General features: G+C 59.6%; 1 protein-coding gene across 1 annotated transcript in view; it reads right to left on the bottom strand.

Moving 5' to 3' along the window:
* Positions 1 to 11,647: 11,647 nt before the first annotated feature.
* TTYH3 (tweety family member 3) overlaps positions 11,648 to 22,242 on the bottom strand; it is a 35,476-nt gene continuing 24,881 nt past the window's right edge. Inside the window, 5 exon segments of the mRNA XM_010366666.2 lie at positions 11,648 to 14,796; positions 17,421 to 17,496; positions 18,023 to 18,196; positions 20,653 to 20,789; positions 21,003 to 21,095. Coding sequence (XP_010364968.1) covers positions 14,725 to 14,796; positions 17,421 to 17,496; positions 18,023 to 18,196; positions 20,653 to 20,789; positions 21,003 to 21,095 — 552 coding nt within the window. The 3' untranslated portion in view covers positions 11,648 to 14,724.

Consider the following 22,242-nt stretch of genomic DNA (forward strand, 5'->3'; position numbering starts at 1 on the left):
GCAAGTCGCCCACAGTGGGCGTGTCTGTACATATTGTGACAGTATTTTTTTACTGTGCTGTTTTTTGAAAGGGGGTGGGTAAAAAGTAGGGTGTTCTTGTTTTTTGCTTGGGGGGTGGGGGTGGGGGAGGGTCTTATTTTATCTTATCTTTTCTGTGGATCAGAAAAAACGGAAGCCAAACTCGGGGTCATCTTTGTTGTTAAAGCTGAAGTGGGACTGTCCGGCACTCTGTGTATTTATGCGTTCCAGCATCTGGAACCTCCCATCCCTGCCCTCCCGCTGCGTAGCTGCCACCTCCCTGCGGGGCCCAGCGTGGCTCACCTGCCCCATGGGGTGTGTTTCTTGTTGTTTTTCTCTTTGCAAAGACATAGCTAGGAACGCGAATGATAAGGGAAAAGTTCTCAGGGAATTTAAGTGTTGTTGCTATGGTGACGTCCTTTTGCTGTGAATAAAGGTGCTCTTTGCAGCAACCCTGGGGGTCGTGGTCTTGGCTGGAGGTGGGGCCTAAGCCGCAGGGCAGCTGGGGGAGGGGGGTCGGGCACACAGGTGAAGGGGAGGCTTGGCCTTGGGTGTACCGCATGGAGCAGGTAGATAGGAAACTCTTAGAGATAACTGTTTTGGAATGAAACCTGATGTCACAATAGCTGCCTGCTGGTGACTACAGGTGTGGCCCGCCCAGGGTCAGGTGGTCGCTGAAGGGTGGGCCCTGTGCTTCCAGGAGGAACAGGTCTAGGGTGCTGGGGGCTCTAGGTCCCAGCCAAGAGTGCAACCCCAAGGCTCTGGCCACTGGGGAGCCCAGCCCCTGCAGGAGGGACAGTGACTCCTGTGACCAGGCCTGGGACCTCCTTATCCACTTTCACTCCTGCCACAAGCTCGCAGAGTCCACATCATCGCCTCACTTTGCAGGTGGGGAAACTGAGGCACGGAGCAGCTGAGGTCCAAGGTCCGGTAGCCAGGCTGGTGGGCTGGGGAGGCACTCAGACTCCAAGCCAGGCAGGCCGTGGGTCCAGCCGCCCCGCAGCTGGTAACGCTGTGCCTCCCTCTCCTGTGAGGTGGCCCCAGGCCCGGAGCCCGCTCAGGGGTGGTGGGCGGAGTCCTGGAGAGCAGGAGCAGTGCCAGAGCCCCCACTGTAGCTGGTCCCAGCCCCTGCAGAGATCCAGACCCTTGTTTTCTGAACACAGCAGCTCTGCAGTGCTTTTCCTTCCTCAAATCCAGCCTTTGAGGGTGACTGAGTAGGGGAGGGTGTCGCAACCTCGGTGGGGATTCCTTCCCCTCACCCTCCCGGCAGCCCTGGGGCGACTCACTTCCTCTTCACCATGAGCCCCCACCCCCTCCCTGGGGCTTGCACCCTTGGCCTGGCACTGCCCTGGCCGTGCCCCCTGCAAGTTCCTGCTCTGGACTGACCCCCTTCCCCAGGGCTCCAGGTCCCCGTCCTGCTGCCTCTGCGTCCCCCATTCTGCTCCAAGGAGACAACACACTGTGAGAAGTGCCTCTCTTTGCGGGGGTACCTTGCCCTCCCCCATCGCTGCCCCTTCCAGATGAGTGCTGATGTGCTAAATGGGCCTGCAGAGACCCCTTACTCTAAACCTGGCTGGGGGCTGCCCTGGCCTTGGGGGCGGCTGGCAGGGTTGTGACCCCACCTTGGCGTTGGCCGGTTCTGAGTTAGCAGAGCAGCTGCCCAGGGGGTGTGGGCAGTGATGGGGATGGTGGGAGGATGGAGGGCCCTCACCATCACACAGCCGGACCCCCGTCTGGGTGGCTGTGATCCTCCCTGAGCACCCACCACGTGCCCACCCACTTCTCACAGGACAGTGCAGGCCCCTCTTCTGAACGAGGAAGCTGAGACTCCGGGGTGGGGCAGGGGGTGTCTTGACGGAACAGGCTGCGGGCAGAGGCTCCTGGCCTCCTTCCTGCCCGGCTGAGTCAGAGGCTTGAGGCCTTCTGCCCTGGCCCCAACGCTGCCCCCGCCTGCAGCTGGCATCGCCTCCCCGCAGAGCTGGTGGGGCCTTGGGGTTGGAGGTGTGGCTGGACCCAGGGATCAGAGAGACCCATGGACACAGCTGTGGGGGCCCCGCCGGGGCTTGGGGAGTCCCCATTAATGTTCAAATGTCCCTGTGTGTGGAGCGGAGTGGGAGTGGGGGCTGAGTGAGCCTTGGGGAGAGCAGAGGAGCAAGAAGTGGGGTGGGGAGGAAGCCCGGCTCCTCCCGGGGCCTCGACCTCTCTATCTGAGAAATGGGAACAAAGGTGAATGCAGTCCCCAGGTGCTGGAGGTCAGGGGGCGTCTTGGGAGGTGCACAGGCTGGCGCATCTGGGCCCCTTCCTCTTCCAAGCTGAGGGAGGGACATTTCCCTGCCCTCAAAAGGGGAAGCAGGCTCAGCAGTGTCTTAGGGGAATGAGGCAGCCTGACCTCTTCCATCCACCGCCCTCCCACCCCCCAGAAGGTGACTCACCCAGCGGGGGAGGTGAACTCATTTCTCCCCCAGGTACATTCTGGGGACAGCTGTGTCCCACCCCCCAGTGGTGCCATCACACCAGATTAGAGGCTGGTCAGAAAGCGGCCTGGCTGGTCCCTGGGGCTCCATGTCCCCCCGAGTCTAGCCTAGCCAGGCCCTTCTTCCCAAACTACTGATCATTTATGAGGCTTTCAAAACAAGTAAAACTGCAACCACAGGGGCTGCTGGGTGCTCAGCCAGGGTGGCAGACCTCAGCCCCCACCCCCTGCTTCCGTTCTGCCAGGCGAGTGCCTGGGGAGCCCCAAGGCTGCTTGGGGTCTGGGAGGGGCTGCTAGGGTGGGGCACCTCCCCGCTCAGTTGAAAGGAACTTCCCTTCCACTGGGGTCATCAGGGCCAACTTCCTGGAAGAGGTGCCTCTGAGCTGAAGCAGGAAGGCTTTGTCAAGATGGAGTAGGGAGAGGAGAGGCCTTCCAGGTCTCAGCACAGCCTGGGCAGAGTTGCAGAGGTGGGATCCGCTGGAAGGATTGGAAGCCTGGGAGGGAGGACAACTATGGAGTTGGGTCTCATGATGCCCCCTCCCCAATCACAGGCGACTAGGGCTTTCCACAGGCTCAGAGGGGCCAGGGGCCAGGCTGCTGTGTGACTTCAGCCTGTCTTGCTGCATGGGCCTGGGGTCAGAGGGAAAGGAGGGGCCAGGGCTAGGTCCATCTTCGTGTCTGTCAGATCGATGGGCAAGTCTTGCTGCCTACTGGGCCCATGTACCCACCCAGCCTCAGCCTTCTCAAATATTCTCCGGGGTGACCCCCTGCTTCTGAGCCCAGCCCCACCTTCTGAGCCCAGAATTGGACATGCAAGAAGGCACTTGGGGCCAGGCGTGGTGGCCCACACCTGTAATCCCAGTATTTTGGGAGGCCAAGGTGGAAGGATTGCTTGGGGCCAGGAGTTTGAGACCAGCCAGGGCAACATAGTGAGACCCCATCTCTACAAGAAAATTAAAAATTAGACAAGCAGGTGGCTTGTCTTAGCACACACACCTGTAGTCTTAGCTTCTCAGGAACCTGAGTGGGGAGGATTGCTTGAGCCCAGGAGTTTGGGGCTGCAGCGAGCCATGATTGCACCACTGCATTCCAGCCTGGGTGACAGTGAGATCCTGTCTCTGAATTTTTTTTTTGTTTTTTTTGTTTTTTTTGTTTTTTTTTTTTTTGAGACAGAGTCTTGCTTTGTTGCCCAGGCTGGAGTGCAGTGGTGCAATCTCAGCTCACTGCAACCTCTCCCTCCCAGGTTCAAGAGATTCTCCCACTTCAGCCTTCCAAGTAGGTGGGATAAGAGGTGTGCGCCACCACACCTGGCAAATTTTTGTGTTTTTAGTAGAGACAGGGTTTTGCCATGTTGCCCAGGCTGGTCTCAAACTCCTGGCCTCAAGTGATCCTCCTGCTTTGGCCTCCCAAAGTGCTGGGAGTACAGGCATGAGCCACTGTGCCTGGCCTCTTTAAATTTTTTTAAAAACAGAAGGGCTGTGCTTGGTGGCTCATGCCTCTGCTCCCAGCCCTTTGGGAGGTCAAGGCAGGAGGATCACTTGAGGCCAGAAGTTTCAGACCAGCCGAGGAAACAGCAAGACCTCATCTAATAATAAATAAAAATAAAATAGGGCTGGGCGTGGTGGTTTATGCCTGTAATCCCAGCACTTTGGGAGCCCGAGGTGGGTGGATCGCTTGAAGTCAGGAGTTTGGGACCAGCCTGGCCAACATGGTGAAACTCCGTCTCTACTAATAATACAAAAATTAGCCATGCACGGTGGCGGGTGCCTGTAATCCCAGCTACTTGGGAGACTGAGGCAGGAGAATTGCTTGAACTCAGGAGGTGGATGTTGAAGCGAGCTGAGATTGTGCCATTACACTCCAGCCTGGGCAACAGAGCAAGACTCCGTCTCAGAATAAATAAATAAACAAAATAAAAAGGCACCTGGACTCTGTGCATCCCAAGGAGGGACCCCAGGACAGGGGCTCCTCATCTCGGCCCCTGGAGGCTGGAGGTTGCCCTGATAATGTCACTGTGCTGAGTTTGGAGACTCAGAGCTGTAACCGCCCCCCGTACCATGCACCCCCTGCCTTCCCTGTGCAGGCGTCTAGGACCCCACTTCCCTGCCTTGTACAACCCGAGCAGTGCCTGGGCACTAGCTTGTGATGATGGCCGGCGGTTTCTCACCCCTGCCAAATCCCACCTTTCCCAGGCCCAGGGGTGCAGCCCCAAAGAGTGGGGAAGAAGGACACTCTTGCAGCCCCGTGCTTGTTCTTCAGAGTCCCTGGCACAACTCACAGCAACATGACCGAAGCCTGGTTCGTGCAGCTCGGGTCCTGTCGAGGGCACGCCTGACCCAATTTCCTGTGGCAAGAAGCCCCAGGCCCCCTCCTGTGGCCGCTGTCTGCCCAGGCTCTGGGGGATGGCATCGCAACCTCAGCTAAGACATGGTTCCCTCCGCCCTCAGAGTCCCACCAGCAGCCTCCACGCAAGGTGGGGAATGCAGATTCCCAGGCCTCGCCCAGCACGGCGGGAACTGCAGGGAGGGGCCTGCCTAGTCTTTCTCGTCTGAGCACCTGGCGCCACCTGCTGGGCACTTGTGGTCCACACAGCAGCTCTCACCGCCACCCCGGCCCCTTCTCGTCCTCCCTGCCTCATCCTGAACTCTGGCTTCTGGGACAGGAGCTGCCACCTGCTACCCACCTGGCCTTGTGTGGGTATCCACGGGCTCCCTCTTTCCGAGAAGATTTCGGCTCACACTCCCAGACACTCTTCTTTTTCTTCTTTCTTCTTTCCTCCTTCTCGAGACGGACTCTCGCTCTGTCACCCAGGCTAGAGTACAGTGGCACGATCTCGGCTCACTGCAACCTCTGCCTCCCAGATTCAAGTGATTCTCCTGCCTCAGCCTGCTAAATAGCTGGGACTACAGGTGCCTGCCACCACGCCCAGCTAATTTTTGTATTTTTAGTAGAAACGGGGTTTCATCGTGTTGGTCAGGCTGGTCTCAAACTCCTGACCTCAGGTGATCCATCTGCTTTGGCCTCCCAAAGTGCTGGGATGAACAGGCGTGAGCCCCACACCCGGCTGCAGCACCCCTCTTCTGTACTGCTCAGGGCTCTGTTCTTGGTGACCTTGGCTTCCCCTCCCTCCAAACACCCTCTCCCCCAGGCCCCCACTCATGGTCACTCTCCAGGCCTGGCCCTGCCCATGGCCTTGCCCTCAGTCATCCCTGCCTCCCGCTCTGCCTTCACCTGCATGTCCTGATGATCCCTCAATGATCTTTCCACCCTCCCCGTCTCCACCCTCCCCACCCAAGCGTACCCTCACCTGGCTGCAATCTCAGGGCTGAGCCTCCTGGGCTTGATCTTGCCTTCATCATCATCTCTTGGCAGGACTTGTCACCTGGCTGCAGCCAGTCCACTTTCTGCACCTGGGCAGCCGAACACAGCTGGAGAAAAGCCACTTCACCTCTGTGCAGTCTCACTTGGAGTCCCAGACCATGAACCCCAGCGGGCCTCAGGGATCCCACCGTTCCTCTCCTGTGGCTCACCCTTCCTCCTCTCTCCTCAGCTCCCACCCCTTCCTGCCCACCTGGCTGCCTTCCTATTTCATGAGACCCTCCAAGACCCACCCACATGTCCCCACGGGGCCCTACTCCTGTCTGCAGCCAGGCTCCACTGTGTCCTGGGTCCAGCTCCTCTTGGCTACTCAAGAGTATTGTGCCACTGATGACATCGCCTCTCTCCTCCCCTACATTCATTTGCTGTCTACTGGATCAGTCCTACTAACCTTACAAACATGCATTATTTCCCCATCTGAAAACACACACGTTGGCTGGGTGCAGCACTCTGGGAGGCAGAGGTGGGTGGATCACCTGAGGTCAGGAGTTGGAGACCAGCCTGACCAACATGGTGAAACCCTGTCTCGACTAAAAATACGAAAATTAGTTGGGCGTGGTGGCTCGCGCCTGTAATCCTAGCTATTCAGGAGGCTGAGGCAGGAGAATTGCTTCAGAGAAGCCGTGTAAGTGTGCCTGTTCGTGTGCGGGCTCGTGTGTGGATCTTATTTTTAGAGACAGAGTCTTGCTCCGTCGTCCATGCTGGAGTGAAGTGGCACGGTCACAGCTGGCTGCAACTGCCAGCTCCTGGACTCAAGGGATCCTCCTGCCTCAGGCTCCCGAGTAGCTGCTGCTACAGGTGCACATCACTATGCCTGGCTAATTTTTATTATTTTATCTTTCTTTTCTTTTCTTTTTTTTTTTTTTTTGAGACAGAGTCTCGCTCTGTGGCCCAGGCTGGAGTGCAGTAGCCGGATCTCAGCTCACTGCAAGCTCCGCCTCCCGGGTTTACACCATTCTCCTGCCTCAGCCTCCCGAGTAGCTGGGACTACAGGCGCCCGCCACCTCGCCCGGCTAGTTTTTTGTATTTTTTAGTAGAGACGGGGTTTCACCGTGTTAGCCAGGATGGTCTCGATCTCCTGACCTCGTGATCCGCCCGTCTCGGCCTCCCAAAGTGCTGGGATTACAGGCTTGAGCCACCGCGCCCGGCCTATTTTATCTTTCTTTTTTGAGATGGAGTCTCGCTCTGTCCCGCAGGCTGGAGTGCAGTGGCGCAATTTCAGCTCATTGGAAGCTCTGCCTCCCGGGTTCACGCCATTCTCCTGCCTTAGCCTCCCTAGTAGCTGGTACTACAGTTGCCTGCCACCACGCCCTGGCTAATTTTTTTTTTTTTTTTTTTTTTTTTTTTTGTATTTTTAGTAGAGACAGGGTTTCACTGTGTTAGCCAAGATGGTCTCGATCTCCTGACCTTGTGATCCGCCCGCCTCAGCCCCCAAAGTGCTGGAATTACAGGCGTGAGCCACCGCGCCTGGCCTATTTTATAAAGATGAGGTCTTGCTATGTTGTCCAGGCTGGTTTCGAACTCCTGGGCTCGTATGACCCTCCCAAAGTGCTGGGATTACAGGCGCATGCTGGCCTCTCAAAGTGCTGGGAGAGTGCTGGTGCGGTGGCTCACGCCTGTAATTCCAGCACTCTGGGAGACCGAGGTGGGCAGATCACTTGAGGTCAGGAGTTTGAGACCAGCCTGGCCAACATGGGGAGGCCCCAGCTCTACTAAAAACACGAAAATTAGCCAGGCGTGATGGTGGGCGCCTGTAATCCCAGCTACTTGGGAGGCTGAGGCAGGTGAATCGCTTGAACTCAGGAGATGGAGGTTGTAATGAGCTAAGATCAGGCCACTGCACTCCTGCCTGGGCAACAGAGCCAGGAAAAAAAAAAAAGACTTGCCATTGTGCCCATTTCTCCTCTCCCATGCTGTCCTGGACCAGCTGGGAGGCTTCACCAGATGTGTCTTGTGCCCCAGGTAACTCATGGTCACCAGATGTGCAGGCCACATCCCAGTCCTCGCTGAGTTTGATCGTCAGCAGCGTTTGGCGTGGTCCTCCATCCCTCCATGACATGCTGTCTTCATGTGGCCTCCAGGACACCCACTCTCCTGGGCTTCCTCTCAGCTCACCCCTTCCCCTCTCCTTTGCAGCTCCCTCTTTTCCCAGACTCTGAACACCGGGTGGGAGGGGGACCCAGACCCAGTCTTTGGTCCTCTGTCTCCTCTTTGATACACACCCGCTTGGCGATCTCACCCAGGCTGGTGGCTTTAAACACTGTATCCATGCCAAAGCATCTCCAGTCCAGTGCTCCCCTCAAACCCCAGAGACTGTACATCCCACCACCCTCCCACACCCCTTGATGGCTAATAGGCTCAACATTCCCCAGACTGGACCCCTGACCTCCCCCGACCCAATCATATGCTCTCCCCATCTCGATTTGTGACAATACCCTACCCCCCGCCCCCAGCCAGTTGCTCGATCCAAGCCCCACACCCATGCCCAGCCTGCCAGGAAGTGCTGCTGGTGTTACCCTCCGGAACTCAGTCTCTTCTCACTCCCTGCACCCAGCCCGGCCACCATCAGCTCTCACCTGCCCTCCCTGCAGCAGTCTGCTAATTGGTCTTCCACTTTTGCTCTGTCCCCTTCCCAATTCAGCAGCCAGGGCAATCCTATTAAAATGAATGTTAGGGCCCGGGTGCAGTGGCTTACGCCTGTAATCCCAGCGCTTTGGGAGACCAAGGTGGGCGGATCACTTGAGGTCAGGAGTTTGAGACCAGCCTGACCAATATGGTGAAAGCCCATTTCTACTGAAAATACAAAAATTAGGTGTGGTGGCAGGTGCCTATAATCCCAGCTTCTCAGGAGGCTGAGGCAGGAGAATTGCTTGAACTGGGAGGCGAAGGTTGCAGTGAGATCGCACCATTGTATGCCAGCCTGGGCATCACAGTGAGACTCCATCTCAGAAAAAAAAAGAAAAAAGAATGTTAGGTCATGACACGCTAATCATAGACCCTCCATGGCTCCCACCACCCTCTGGTTCAATGTCAAAGTCTCTCCCACCTCTAGCCACCCAGTCTCTTCCTAGCTCCCTCCACTCCGGCCAGCCTCGCCTCCTGGCTTGAACACACCAGGCATGCATCTGCCTCTGGGCACTCGCACTGGCTGTTCTCTCTTCTGGAACCTGCTTTCCTCAGATAGCCTCAAAACTAAACCTGACTTCCCATGGTAGGCAGGATAATGGCTCCCAAAGTTGTCCACGTCCTCACCCCCAGACTTAGCATGGCAAAGCAAAGCGACTTTGGAAACACGAGTTAATTGTGGATCTTGAGATGGAAAGATGATTGGAAGTTACCCATGTGGGCCCAGTGTAATCACAGGCAGGGGGGTTGGGGTCAGAGCCAGAGATCTCATGGTGCTCTCTGCTGCTGGCTTTGAAGGTGGAGGAAGGGGCCACCAGCCAAGGAATGTGGGTGCCTCTAGAAGCTGGAAAGGGCAAGGAAATGAACTCTCCCCTGGACTCTCTCACCCCAGAGCCTCCAGAAGGAACCAGCCATGCCAACGCCTTGGCTCTAGCACATAGACTTCCGGCCCACAGAACAGTAGGATCATGTGTTGTCTTAAGTCCACGGAGCTTGCTGTGCTTTGTGATGGCAGCAGTGGGGCCCTCATGCGCTTCCTGGCCTCCAGCAGTCTCTCTTGGCTGCCAGTTTTCCAGGGAGGCTTTTCCTGCCTGTTGGAAATTGCACCTGGCCAACACCCCTGTCCCTGCCCTCCTGATCCCTCCACCACGATCGTTTTCCTGCAGCAATTTCTCATGTGTTCCATCATCTGCTGGTTAATTTTGTTGTTTTTCTCCCACCGGAGCATCAGCTCTTTGAGGGCGGAGCCCTTTGTCCTTTGGTTCGTTGGGTGCACTCCAGTGCCCAGAACAGTGGTTGGACTTAGAAACACCGGCCGGGTGAGTGGATGAGCGGTATGCACCACCCCCCGCCAAACCCTCCCACCCGTGTCCTGTTAGGAACATGGCTGTTGTTTTCTGCCTTTCCTGATAGAGAGACGGGGACTGAGATCTGAGGTGGGGGGGACATGCTCAGGGTCTTCCCCTTGTGGCTGCCGGTTCTTGCTCCAAGCCTGGAGTTCTCGCCTTTTGGGCTCCTAGCCTCAGATGTCCCTTATCACATGACTCCCAGAAGCCTTGAAACTCTGGCGTCTCCACTCTGGGGAGCTCAGCGGCCTTCCTTCACAGCCGGCCTGTCCTGGGGCCCACCCTGGAGCAGCCACGGTCAAATCCAAGCACACTGTGCGAAACTGCTGGTGTGTGCTGCCCCTGCCCAGCGGACCCTGCCCCGCACCAGCCCACAAACACAGGTGCCCTGAGAGCTGGGAGCCAGAGAGAGCCCCAGCATCCTCTGGCAAGGGTCTTTCTCCCTTGCCACCTGTGTTCCTAGCCTGTACACCCAGGCATGGGAGACAAATGCTCTGCTGGTCAACAGGGGCCTCCCCCAACTCCAGGGGTCCTAACAGCTCCCTGTGAAGTAGGTGTGTTATCACAGGGTTATGTGCCTTCCCAAACCTGCTTCTTAGCAGAAGCGTGGGGTGAGGAGGGTCCTTGAAACATGTGGGCCCTGTGCGGGCCTCCAGGAAGGGCGCCAGAGGACCCCCAGCCCAGGGAGCACAGGAATCCGCCACGGTGCTGCTTCTGGAAGGACGGGGAGTGGTGGCACTGGGGGCTCAGGAAGAGCTCGGCCCCGAACCCATCATTGCTCCAACCTGGCCACTCGACCCCTCCATCATCCCTGCTCCCGGCCAGGCCCCCTCACCTCTCCTGAGGGCCAGTGGGGCCTCTGCACAGCGATCCCGGTCCCGGCAGGCCCCTGGCAGTGTGTGTCTGGACAGCAAAGTGAGGCTTTCACCACATGGATGGGATCAGCACTCCCAGCTCCAGACCCTCGGATCCATGGCTGCTTTGCACTGATGCCCGGTCAGCAAGCACCCTGAGCCTGCGAGACACTGCTCACCCGGCGAACGTGGCCCTGTCTACTTGCTCCGAGCGGCTCCTCCTACTCCATCCCTGAGATCTCCTTCCCAGCGCCTTCGCCCACCCATAATTTTTTTTTTTTTTGAGACAGAGTCTCACTCTGTCGCCCAGGTTAGAGTGCAGTGGTGTGATCTCAGCTCACTGCAAGCTCTGCCTCCCGGGTTCACGCCATTCTCCTGCCTCAGCCTCCCAAGTAGCTGGGACTACAGGTGCCCGCCACCACGCCGGGCTAAATTTTTGTATTTTTAGTAGAGACAGGGTTTCACCATGTTAACCAGGATGGTCTCGATCTCCTGACCTCGTAATTTACCCTCCTCGGCCTCCCAAAGTGCTGGGATTACAGGCGTGAGCCACCGCGCCCGGCCTCGCCCACCTATTTTGCAAGGCCCTCGCCCACTCACTCCGGAAGCCCTGCCCACCCCATCCCTGGAAAGCTTTCCCTGGCGCCCAGCCCACAACCCCGAGAGGCCCCGCCCACCCCATCCCTGGAGAGCCTGTCCCCGACGCCCCGCCAAGTCACTCCGAGGCCCCGCCCACCCCTGGAAACCCGCCCACAACCCCAAGGGGCCCCGCCCACCCGTTCCCGGCGCCCCGCCCACAACCCCAATAGGCCCCGCCCAGCCCACACCTCTGAACTGACCTGGTCGGCCCTGCCCTCAGAGTTCCCCTGTACCCCCACTGCCCGTGCCTGGAGCCGCGGACTCCCTACCGTGGAGTGCCCAGCCGGGAGCCAAAGCAGCTCAGGAAGAGAGGCTTGTTTTTTAAAATTTGTTTATTTTAAAACATGAAACCCAAGCTGAATAGAAACCACAGAAATTACATTGACGAGATTTTTAGTATTTGCCAAGAAAAATAAAGCCCCCAAAGAAATAAAAATCAGCCCCCAAACCCAGTTCTAAAAAAAACAAAAAAACACAGCGACAGTACATACAGCCATGGCCCTACGGAGGCTGGAGGAGGGGGAAATGCAAAATGGTTCAGGCCTCAGTTCCTGGATGTTAAATCACACTGGGGTGGGGGAAGTCAGATGCCTGGGCGGGGAGGCGGGGGGAGGTGGGGAGTAAACCGGGAGGCTGAGTCTTAAGGAGATTATATATATATATTATATATAACAAATATGAAGTGGTTCAGTACACAACCATTATGGTTAAACACAAAACAAAGATCCCACAGGAGAGGCCCTGGTCCCCCGCCTGCCCCCGTCTGAGGTTCTGGGGTCCAGGGCGCTGCCTCACCACCCCTCCCAGGGCTGGGCAGAGCTGGCCCCAGGGCAGGAGCAAATGGTGCTTGGAACTCAAATTGCATAGTGAGATGGGTGGGTGGGCAATGGGCCAGGGGCTGCTCCCAACCAGGCCCGTTCACTACCAAGCTTGCCATGACATGTGGAGGGCCCCTGGGGTAGTGGATGCCTGCTGAGGAGCCCCCTCGGTGAGGTAAGCCCCTGGGCTCCTCCCTCTTGTCCCCAGGGCCACCCTGTCCTTCCAATGAAGCTGTGGGCCTGGGAGCTGCGAGCCCTCCTGTGCAGGGTGAGAGTGGGGGCCAGCCATGGCAGCAGGCACCAGCCAGATGCCCCCAGTAGGTGTGGCGAGGTCATGGGATGGAGTAGTTAGGAACAGGGCACCGAAAACTCAGAACAAAAGTACAACCAACGACAGGCGCTCCCCTCCACCTACTGAGGTGGGGTTTGAACCCCTTTTGATTTTCCCCGTTTCCTTTCTTCAACCTCGGTGAGTAGAAATTCACAGACGGGCACACACGCACACCATGGTCAGGAGTCCCGAGACAGCACGAGGCTGGAAGCCCCGGCCTCGCCGCCTCTCGAGCTATGTCCATTCACCTGGCAGGCAGCCTCGCGGCCATGGACAGCATTTGTGCTTCTGAGCGGTCGCAGGGCGCTTGGCAGGCACCCAGGCCAGAGAGTGCCAGGGCCTCCCTCCCGGCCCTAGGCCTGGAGAGCTCCCCTGACGGGTCAAGTCCAGGCGAAAGACTGGGCAGGTTGGCTGTGGTAGGGCCTCTGAGGGGGCTCAGGATGTCAGCCACGCCAGGCCTGAAGCAGAGGCCCCTCCACTGAGGTTTGGTCACGTCTGGGGAGCTCAGACGCCCTGGCTTGGGGTCCCAGGCCCATGGACTCCCCTCCCCACTCTGCCCTCCCACATCCCCATTTTTGGTCCCAAATACCAGCACAAAGAAAGGAGGGGTTCACAGAGGAAGGGCAGGGCAGAGCCTGGCCCCAGGGAGGGGATGAGGACATTTCCGGTCCAGGTAGCTGCCGGCTGCTCTGGGAGGAAGAGCCACGTGTCTGTAAACTGCTGGGGCTGGCGGCCCGTCCCCCTGCGGGGCCCGGCCTTGACCCCCGCACGTGGCCATCCAGCTGCCCTCTGGCTGCCCCTGGCCTTGGCACAGGCATCAAGCCTCGAGGGCTGGGCTGGTTGGGCCAGGGCTGGGGCCGGAAGGGGCAGCACATCCGATCCTGATGTGGCGTGGCTCTGCCCTCCATGGCGGGAAGCACAGCAAACATCGTACACTAAAGCCAAAAGCACCGTAGGGAAGCCTCGCTCCCACTTCACCGGGAGGGAGACCGAGGCCACAGGGACCTCAGTCCAAAGCCTGCGGGAGGTTCATTCCCGAGGACAGTCCTCCTGGGGCAGCACCTGCCTGGGGAGGGGTGTCCAGGCCCTTGGGCTGCCTGTCGGTCTTTGGCACCCCCTGGAGCACCCCATGAAGAAACGCTACTGCAGCCTTGACTCCCAGCCAGCTGCTCCGGCCTCAGCTCCAGCCCGGACTTGGGCTCACGTTGCTGGCTCTGGGCCAGCCAGGGGCACCCGTGGAGGCTGGGGGGTGAGGTTAGTGGTTAGTCCCAAGAAGGGACGGCAGGGGCTGAGGGACGTTCACAGACGGCTCGGGTCCAGCCCCTCAGGCCGGGCTCCTGGGATGCTGTACCTGTCACGGATGGAAATGGAACCAAGAAGGGAGGGAAGGGGGTGCCAGTGGTCCCCCTCAGCCCGCAGCCCCAGCCTGCCCTAGAGATGACAAGTGTGGTTAGTGCAAAGAATGAACCAGACACAGCTGCCCAGTCTCTGGGTGGGGGAAGGGGGTTTGGCACCAAGAAGGCAGCCAGCACTGGGTGGCGGGTAAGCAGCCCGGGCTCCACGTGGCCCCTGCTGTCCATGGAGGGCTGGGGCCTCCGGCAGGGCGGGTGCTGAGGGAGAGAGTGAAGCTGAGGTGATGGAGAGAGGCCCTGCTGGAGGGGGCCTCTGGCAGCTGGCAGGAGGGTGAGCCTGTGGGTGGGTGGGCTGCATGGGCAAGGAGGGCACTGCAGAGAGACAGGCACGCGGAGGGACCATGAGGGGACCGCAGGGCAGAGATGAGCAGGTGGCACGTGCCCATCCCTCAGTGGCCAGCAGGTGCCAACATAGAGCGGCCCCAGCCGTGCCTGTGAACTAAGAAGGGGTCCACAGAAGTGCCAGGCAGGAGGAAGGAGAGCTGTGGAAGGAAGGGCCGGCGACAGCACAGGTTGGGTGTGGCCAGGACTTGTGGGTGCGGCGGCCATCTGCAGAGGGAGCGTGCCAGGATAGTGGGTGGCGTGCAGGGTTGGGGCATCGGCTGGCGGCAGCGTTCAGGTGTGACCCGAGTTGGTGGTACGGGCCCAGAGCCCCTGTGTCTCCACTGTGCCCCTGCGGGGAGGGGAGAGGAGGGCAAGCGGCCTGCAGATGCGTCCGGGGTAGGCCTGGTGCAGTGTGCGAGGGTCCGGCGGGTGGCCCAGGTGGAAGCGGCAGTGCTGGCACAGGGAGGGGCAGTTGGCACGTGGGGTGGGTGGTTGCCGGGCGCCGTCTAGTGGCTGCCGCTGGAGTCGGGGCGAGGCTGGCTCGTGGCGAGGTATTTGGCTCTCATGCTGGAGGTGTACTGGAGGGAGACAAGGGGGAGGCGTCAGCAGGGCCCCTGCATGGCACACGCAGTCAGGGGCGTCTTCCGCGTGGTCCTCACTTGGCTGAGCCAGAAGCCCTGGGGGCAGAATGGGACAGCACAGGGTGCCCTGACAGAGCCTACAGGGAGGGGCTCAGGAGGGGCCGCAGGTTGGGGGGCCCTGTGCTCTGGGCCTGGCTGGGGCTGAGGGAGGGGCAGCCCCCAGACTCGCCAGGTTCAGGGCAGGGGATGTCTGCTCTGAGGAGGGGTGTACACACGGCCCCCGCCATGCCCACATCAGCGGCATTCAGGCGTCGGGCCAGGCAGAGCTCTGCCACCCCCAGAAGCCACAGCTCCATGGCCCTACCTGCACCCAACGTGCCCAGGACCTGAAGGACACAAACCAGCCACCCTTCAGGGCCAGGCCAAGGCCTCCTCCCAGCCCAGGGCCGGGTCCTCCTACAGCCAGGCCATAGCATGCAGGAGTACAGAAGCCCCAGCCTGAGGACATCCCCCGGGCCACTCTGCCCCTTCACGCCATGGAAGGAGAGCCCCCTAAGCCACACAGGAGACTGGAGCAATGCCGCCCCCCACTCCTGTGGGGGACCCAACTGTGGGCTCCTGGAGGTCTTGGACTTAGGAACAGAGGCGGCTGCAGGGGGTGCTGCCGTGTGCCTGGCTCTGCAGCGGGCCTGCACATCGTGGGCGCCCTCGTCCAGCCAGGAGTGTGAAGGTCTCATGTGTGCATGACAGTGCATGTGTGTGCTCACAGAGAAACGCACACGCGCGAGGCACGTGCTGAGGCCAGACAGTGCAATGGACCCACAGGCCTGACACGGGTCTGGAGCCGGCGGTGGTGAGGAGACCTGGCAGGCCGGCTCCCATCCCAGGTGGGCTCCAGAACCCCAGGGCCCCAGGCCCATCCCCACAGTCCCCAGATTCAGAGGCACAGAGCTTCCCGGGTCCCCGAGAGCCCTCCTGGGACACCTAGGAGGTTTCAAGCAGCCCGTGGGGACGCCATGGAGGGGGTGGGAGGAAAGAGCCACGGCCCAGAGCCTCGTCATTCCACGGACATGCAGCACAAGGCAGGGGGTGGGGTGGGACGGGACGGGGCACACGCCCAGACCCCTGAAGGAGCCCAAGCAGGCACCCACACCACCGTGGGGCCAGCGGGAGAAGCTCGCGTGCTCGCCGGCACACGCCTGTCCGTGTACACACCCCCGATATGCAGTTGGTGCCTCCAGGGCAGGGCCTGCTGGCCACACACCCACGGCCCTAGGCACATACAGGGGTCTGGGTGCATGGATTCCTCACTGGGAGGTGACAGAAGGGGCTGCGGCCACTTGGAGCTGGTGGCAGAGTCCCCAGAGGCCAAGCAGCTGGGCAGGGGGAGCCTGGAAGGGGACTTGCCAACCCCACTGTGAGGCTGGCAGACCCAGAGCCGGCATTAGAAGTCTCTGGCTGGGCTGCGGCGCTCAGAGCTGGCCCTGCCAACAGGAGCCGGACAGATGGAGCCCCAGCCCAGTGCCGACGGGAGGGCGGCAGTGAGTGCAGGGCAGAGGCAGGAGGCGCAGGCGGGTGGCCGTGCGGGATGGGGGACCCGGTGGGTCAGTACCTGTCGCTCTGAGGGCACAGCTACCACAGCGTTCGGGCACTGTCCATGGGCTTAAACTGCCAGCCCGCGTGGCTGCCAGAGTCCAGGGCAGCCAGATAGCGCTAGGAGGGCCCAGGGTGGGTGGGGTGCAGGAGAGAGAGAGAGAGAGAGCGCGGCCTCAACGCCAGGGTGTGGGGCCAGGAGTGGGCTGTGGGCCATGTGATGACAAGGACGAGGGCAGCCGAGCAGGACTGGGCCTGCACCTGGATGGCCTGAGGCTCACAGGGCTGGCCCCTCCCAGGCACCCCAAGCCCAGTTCTGTGCTACAGGGGACCATGGCAGCGGCTCCGGGATGTGGATTTCTGAGCAAGGCAGCCTTCAGCCTCCCAAGCCCTGTCTGCCTCCTCCCCGGTCCCCCAGCTTTGCCACAAGCTCCTTCTCTTCAGCACCCTGTCCCCTCCTGCCTGTGTCTTACTCAGGCAGTCAGAGGGGACACCAGGCCTGGGCTGGAACAGCCATGGGTGGACACTCAGGAAAAGACTCAAGGAAGAAAAAGAAAAGGAGGCGGAGTCAGGGCCCCGGGAACTGGAGCGGTGGCACCCCACAGGTCCAGAAGGCACAAAGAATGGTGGGTGAGGCCAGGGAGGGCCTGGTGCAGGGCCATGCCTATGAGCTGGGAGGGCCACAGTGGGGCCATACCTGCCCGCCCACCCACTCTGCTTCCCCAAGAAAGGGCCTGAGAGCTGACCCACTGGACGGCTGGCCCCGAGGCTGCCCACTCTGGCCCCAGGGTACTCCAAGGCCGGCCGGGAGGAGCTGGCAGCCCCACCCAGCCCTGTCTACTCAGGCCGGGCGCCTTGCAGAGAGGTCCCAGCTGGGAAGGGTCAGCTAGGACCCCGGTGGTGGTGGCTCACAGCTGCCCCCAGAGCTTACACTAGCCGCACGTGCCACACCAGCCCACCGATGCAGTGGAACCGCGGACCCCCAAGGCTGAGCAGCCCCCCATCCACCCTCCTGCCCCAAGACTTACTGAGGGCGGCGGGGACTCGCGCCCAATGAGTGGGGTGTTCTCACAGCGGGGGTTCTGGAAATTAGCGTTCTGGCTCCTGAGGCATGAGGGGAGAGAGGCTGTGAGTGCCTGCCGGCCACGTGGTCCCAGCTCCAGGTCGGGGGGCCCATGGGTGGGCCGGCTGTGCTCACCCAGCTCTGCCTGGCACCCCCATCTTTGATCCTGACTTCCACAGGGATGGGCATATCCATTCTCACTGGGGGTCTGACGAACCCAGCACAGTAACAAAGGGTTCAGAGAGGGCCCACAGAGAGACCCCTGCCCACCTGGGCCCAGCCAGAGTTCACTCCCTCCAAGCCACCTGACCACCAGGTAGCTGGGCCCTGAGGTCCTTGGCCACAGAGTCCTTGTGCCCTGGACACAGAACCTCCATGTGACCATGTGGCCTCCCCATGGCCCCTGGACCATGTTCACCTGGGGCAGGAGGCACTCAAGGCCAGGGCTGCCCAGCCCGGAGGCCGCCCCTTCTCCAACCCCTTCCCTTGAGCTAGCCCCAGCCCGGATCCAGGCTCTCAGCTGCAGCTGATGTGTCTGCTGGCCCCACTAGGCCCCCCTCAACTCACATGTACTCAGTGACCGGGGCATTGCTGACGGTGTGGGCCGCAGCCGGGATGCTGGTCTCACTGCCATAGCTGCTGCCACAGCTGTACAGGCTGGGCATGTGGACGCGGTAAAGGCTGTCGTGCGCCTGCCGTGGCCCTGGAGCGGCCTCCTCCTCCCCATCCTCATCAGGGCCTCTGTGAGGAGGGACACACAGCACAGGCTCAGGCCCCAGCAGGAAGGAGCTGGCCATAGACCCACAGGGGTCAGCTCTGGTGCAGACAGACACTCCTGGTTCCAGTCCCGGCTCAGCCATATGCATACTACATGTGGGACTACGGGCAGGTCACCCGGCTCTGTATCCAGCCCTGCCCTTGCAAGGTGGGGTGCTAAGAGACCTGTGTGGTCACCTGAGTGCCAGGTCATGTACTGCAGCCTGTGCATGGCAAGGCTAGCTGGCCGCTTACTGAAAGAAGAGTGCAGGGCCCCTCCTGGGAAAGTATGGGAGGCTAGGGTGCCTCTTGAGGGCACAGGAGGCTGGGGTGTCTCTTGGCTCTGCAGGATCCAACCGCACCCTTGGGTGGCCTGAGCCAGTTTTCCCAGCCCTGCTGCCCTCTAGCTTTCTGTCTTCCACTCTGCGCGAGCCTCTGGCACTCTGGAGCTCCTCCACGCCCCAGGAGGTCCCAGATGGGACCCAGGGGAGGTTGCCTGGCAGCAAGCACTTCAGAAACAGGACAGTGGTAGCTTTTGGCTGCGCAGGGGCCACCAGCCAAGCCCCTCACACGCAGCGGTTCACTGAGTGCCCACTCGACACTCCAGCTGAGTCCTCTTACAACTCCCTTTTTACAGTGAGGGAAACTGAGGCCCAGGGTGGTTAAGTGACTTGCCCACATCATACAATAGGCAAGGATAGAGACAGGATCTGAATCTAGCCCTGTGGGTCCAGGGCTATGCTCTTATCTACTCCCCTATGTCTGCCATCTTTGTTGCCACTGACACCATCACCACCACCATCACCAACATCACCATCACCATCATCATCATCACCATCATCACCACAACCACCACCACCATTACCATCACCATCACCACCACCACAACCACCATCACCATTACCATCACCACCAGCATCACCACTGCCATCACCATTATCATCATCATCATCACCATCATTACCCATCACCATCACCACAACCACCATCACCACCATCACCATCATCATCATCATCACCAATATCACCACTGCTAACACCACTGTCATCGCCACTGCCGTCATCATCACCATCACCAACATCATCACCATCACCACCACCACTATCACCATTACCATCATCACCAACATCACCACTGCCATCACCATTATCACCATCATCACCATCACCACAACCACCATCACCATCATCACCACCATCACCATCATGATCACCATTACCATCATCACTATCACCAATGCCATCACCATCACCATCACCACCACAACCACCACCACCATTACCATCATCACCAACATCACCACTGCCATGACCATTATCATCACCATCATCACCATCATCACCATCACCACAACCACCATCATCACCATCACCACCATCACTAATATCACCACTGCCAACACCATTGTCATCAGCCACTATCATCACCATCACCAACATCACCACCATCACCACCACCACCACCATCACCATTATTACCACCATCACCACTGCCATCATTACCATCACCATAGCATTATGGCCACCACCATCATGATCACCATGACCACTACAATCATCACTATCACTGTCATTACCACCATCATCATCACCATCACCACCATGACCATCATTACCACCATCACCGTTATCACCACCGCAATCATCACCATCACCACCTCCATCACCACCACCATCATCGGCAGCATCACCCTCACCGTCACAAAGGAAAATCACAGAAATCCAGACAAAAGGAAGAAATCTGAGCTGAGCTACCTGCCGTCCATGTTGGGCCACCAAGCAGCAGCCACAGTCCAAGAGGGGAGGCGAAGGTCTCAAAGGTAAGCCATGGGAGCCCAGGCAAGGGAAGGGGCCTATCACCTTCATACACCACTCAACCCAGTACTGAGTGGGGAGTCTCAGGCAGGGGCCGCCAGGACCCCTACTTCAAAGGGAAGGACATAGTGGCTCCAGGGGAGCTGGTTTCTATTCTGGTCACTCAGCTGGGGGCCACAGCTACCTGGACTACCCCAGCAGAGCTAAGCCTGCACAGCGGACCACTGACCTTTCTCCCACAGCTCCGTGCACCTGCACCCCACGGTGAGGGACCCCTGCCTGGGAGGGGGTGTGTAGTAGACAGTCTGAGGCCAGCTCTCAGGGCGTAGGGCATAGAGCCAGTCTGGGGACAGGGGACCCCAGTCCTCCCCGCTGCCTGCTCTGGACTCCCGTAACCCAGGCCGGGAGCCCCTCCATGCTGTTTTCCTCCTGTGGAATGGGGAGGCTCACCTGGGAGCCGGCAGCCTCAGAGACACTACAGAGGCCTAGGGAGGGTCACCAGGTGAGGAGGTGTCTGTCCCTCACCTCTGGGACTGGCACACAGGTGTCCATAAAGGCATGCCCCTGAAGCGTCCTGCATGCCACGTGGCCTGGGGCAACCTCCCGCGACCCCCGGGGCCCCTCACCTCTTCTGCTGCCAGGTGTGTGGGACGCTGCAGACGATGGAGCTGAACATGAGGGCTGTAACGAAGGAGAAGAGGGCCAGGTAGATGAGGCCCTCCACGCCATCATAGCAGAAGCCGGTCAGCGCCTGCACGTAGTCCTGAGGCCGAGGGACGAGACAGCAGGATCCAGAGACAGGGAAGGTAGAGGGGGCAGTGTGAGGCCCTCAGTCCAGCCATGGTGGCCTGGACCACCCCCCAGAGGCGGGACTGAGGACACACTGTCTGCTGGGGGTCCCCATCCTCCTGAGCAGCCGCTCCCCTGTTCCCACCCCACAAGCCGCCATGCCCCTGCCCCAGGCCCTGCCTCTCACCAGATGCAGGCTGCGGCAGTCCACCAGGGCGGTGAGGTGCTGCAGGTTCACCTCTGTGCCATTCAGCACCTCCTGGACACGGAGGAGGGGATCCTGGGGGACACGCACCACAGGTGGTCAGCACTTCATTTGGATGGAGAACCTTGAGCCAGCTTCACCCCGTCTTGGAAGCCCCCAGGTCTCCCTCCACCCCATAGTCTGCCACTGAGATACCCCCCACCCTGGGGTCTCAGTGCAGGTCCTAAGGACGAGGACTCTGGGCCTTGAGAATGGCGACCTCAGGCCCCTCCCCAGACCCATGGGGTCCACCAAGGACACAAGGACCCGGGAGCGCCTGTCCAGTGTGGTCGCCACTATGTGAAGACAGACCTCCCTTTATTGTAATGGGAGAAACAATGAACCCCCACATGTCTACAGACAAGGACCTGCTCTGCTTTTAAAAGTATTATTTCAGCCGGGCGCGGTGGCTCACGCCTGTAATCCCAGCACTTTGGGAGGCTGAGGCGGGTGGATCACGAGGTCAAGAGATCGAGACCATCCTGGCTAACACAGTGCAACCCCGTCTCTACTAAAAATACAAAAAAAATTCGGGCGCAGTGGCGGGCGCCTGTAGTCCCAGCTACTCGGGAGGCTGAGGCAGGAGAATGGTGTGAACCTGGGAGGCGGAGCTTGCAGTGAGCCGAGATTGCGCCACTGCACTCCAGCCTGGGCGACGGAGCAAGACTGTCTCACAAAAAAAAAAAAAAAAAAAAAGGTATTATTTGAAGGAACAGTTAAAAGCAAGGCAAAAGTCTCATGTGGACTGATGAAACTCTCCATGCAGAGTGAGCGCGGTCCTGTAACATGTCCGTGTGCTCGCCGGTGCTCACGTGTGTGCATGTGTGTGTACCTGTGCACAGACACCGCCAGCTCTGTCTCATGCCTGGAGAAACGGCTGCACAGAAACACTGCCAGGCTGACCAGGACTCCACAGGAGCAGCGACTGGGCCCAGTGCTGCCTTTTACGGCACGTTTTCTAAGGACCCGCTACAATCCTGAAATGGATTTTGGGGCCAGGCACGGTGCCTCACACCTGTAATCCCAGCGCTTTGGGAGGCCAAGGCAGGTGGATCACTTGAGGCCAAGAGTTGGAGACCAGCCTGGGCAATACAGTGAAACTCTGTCTCTACTAAAAATACAAAAATTAGCTGGGCGTGGTGGCGCATGCCTCTATCCCAGCTACTCAGGAGGCTGAGGCAGG

The sequence above is a fragment of the Rhinopithecus roxellana genome, chromosome 6 (genome assembly GCF_007565055.1).
Source record: "Rhinopithecus roxellana isolate Shanxi Qingling chromosome 6, ASM756505v1, whole genome shotgun sequence".
In the NCBI taxonomy this organism is placed as follows: domain Eukaryota; kingdom Metazoa; phylum Chordata; class Mammalia; order Primates; family Cercopithecidae; genus Rhinopithecus; species Rhinopithecus roxellana.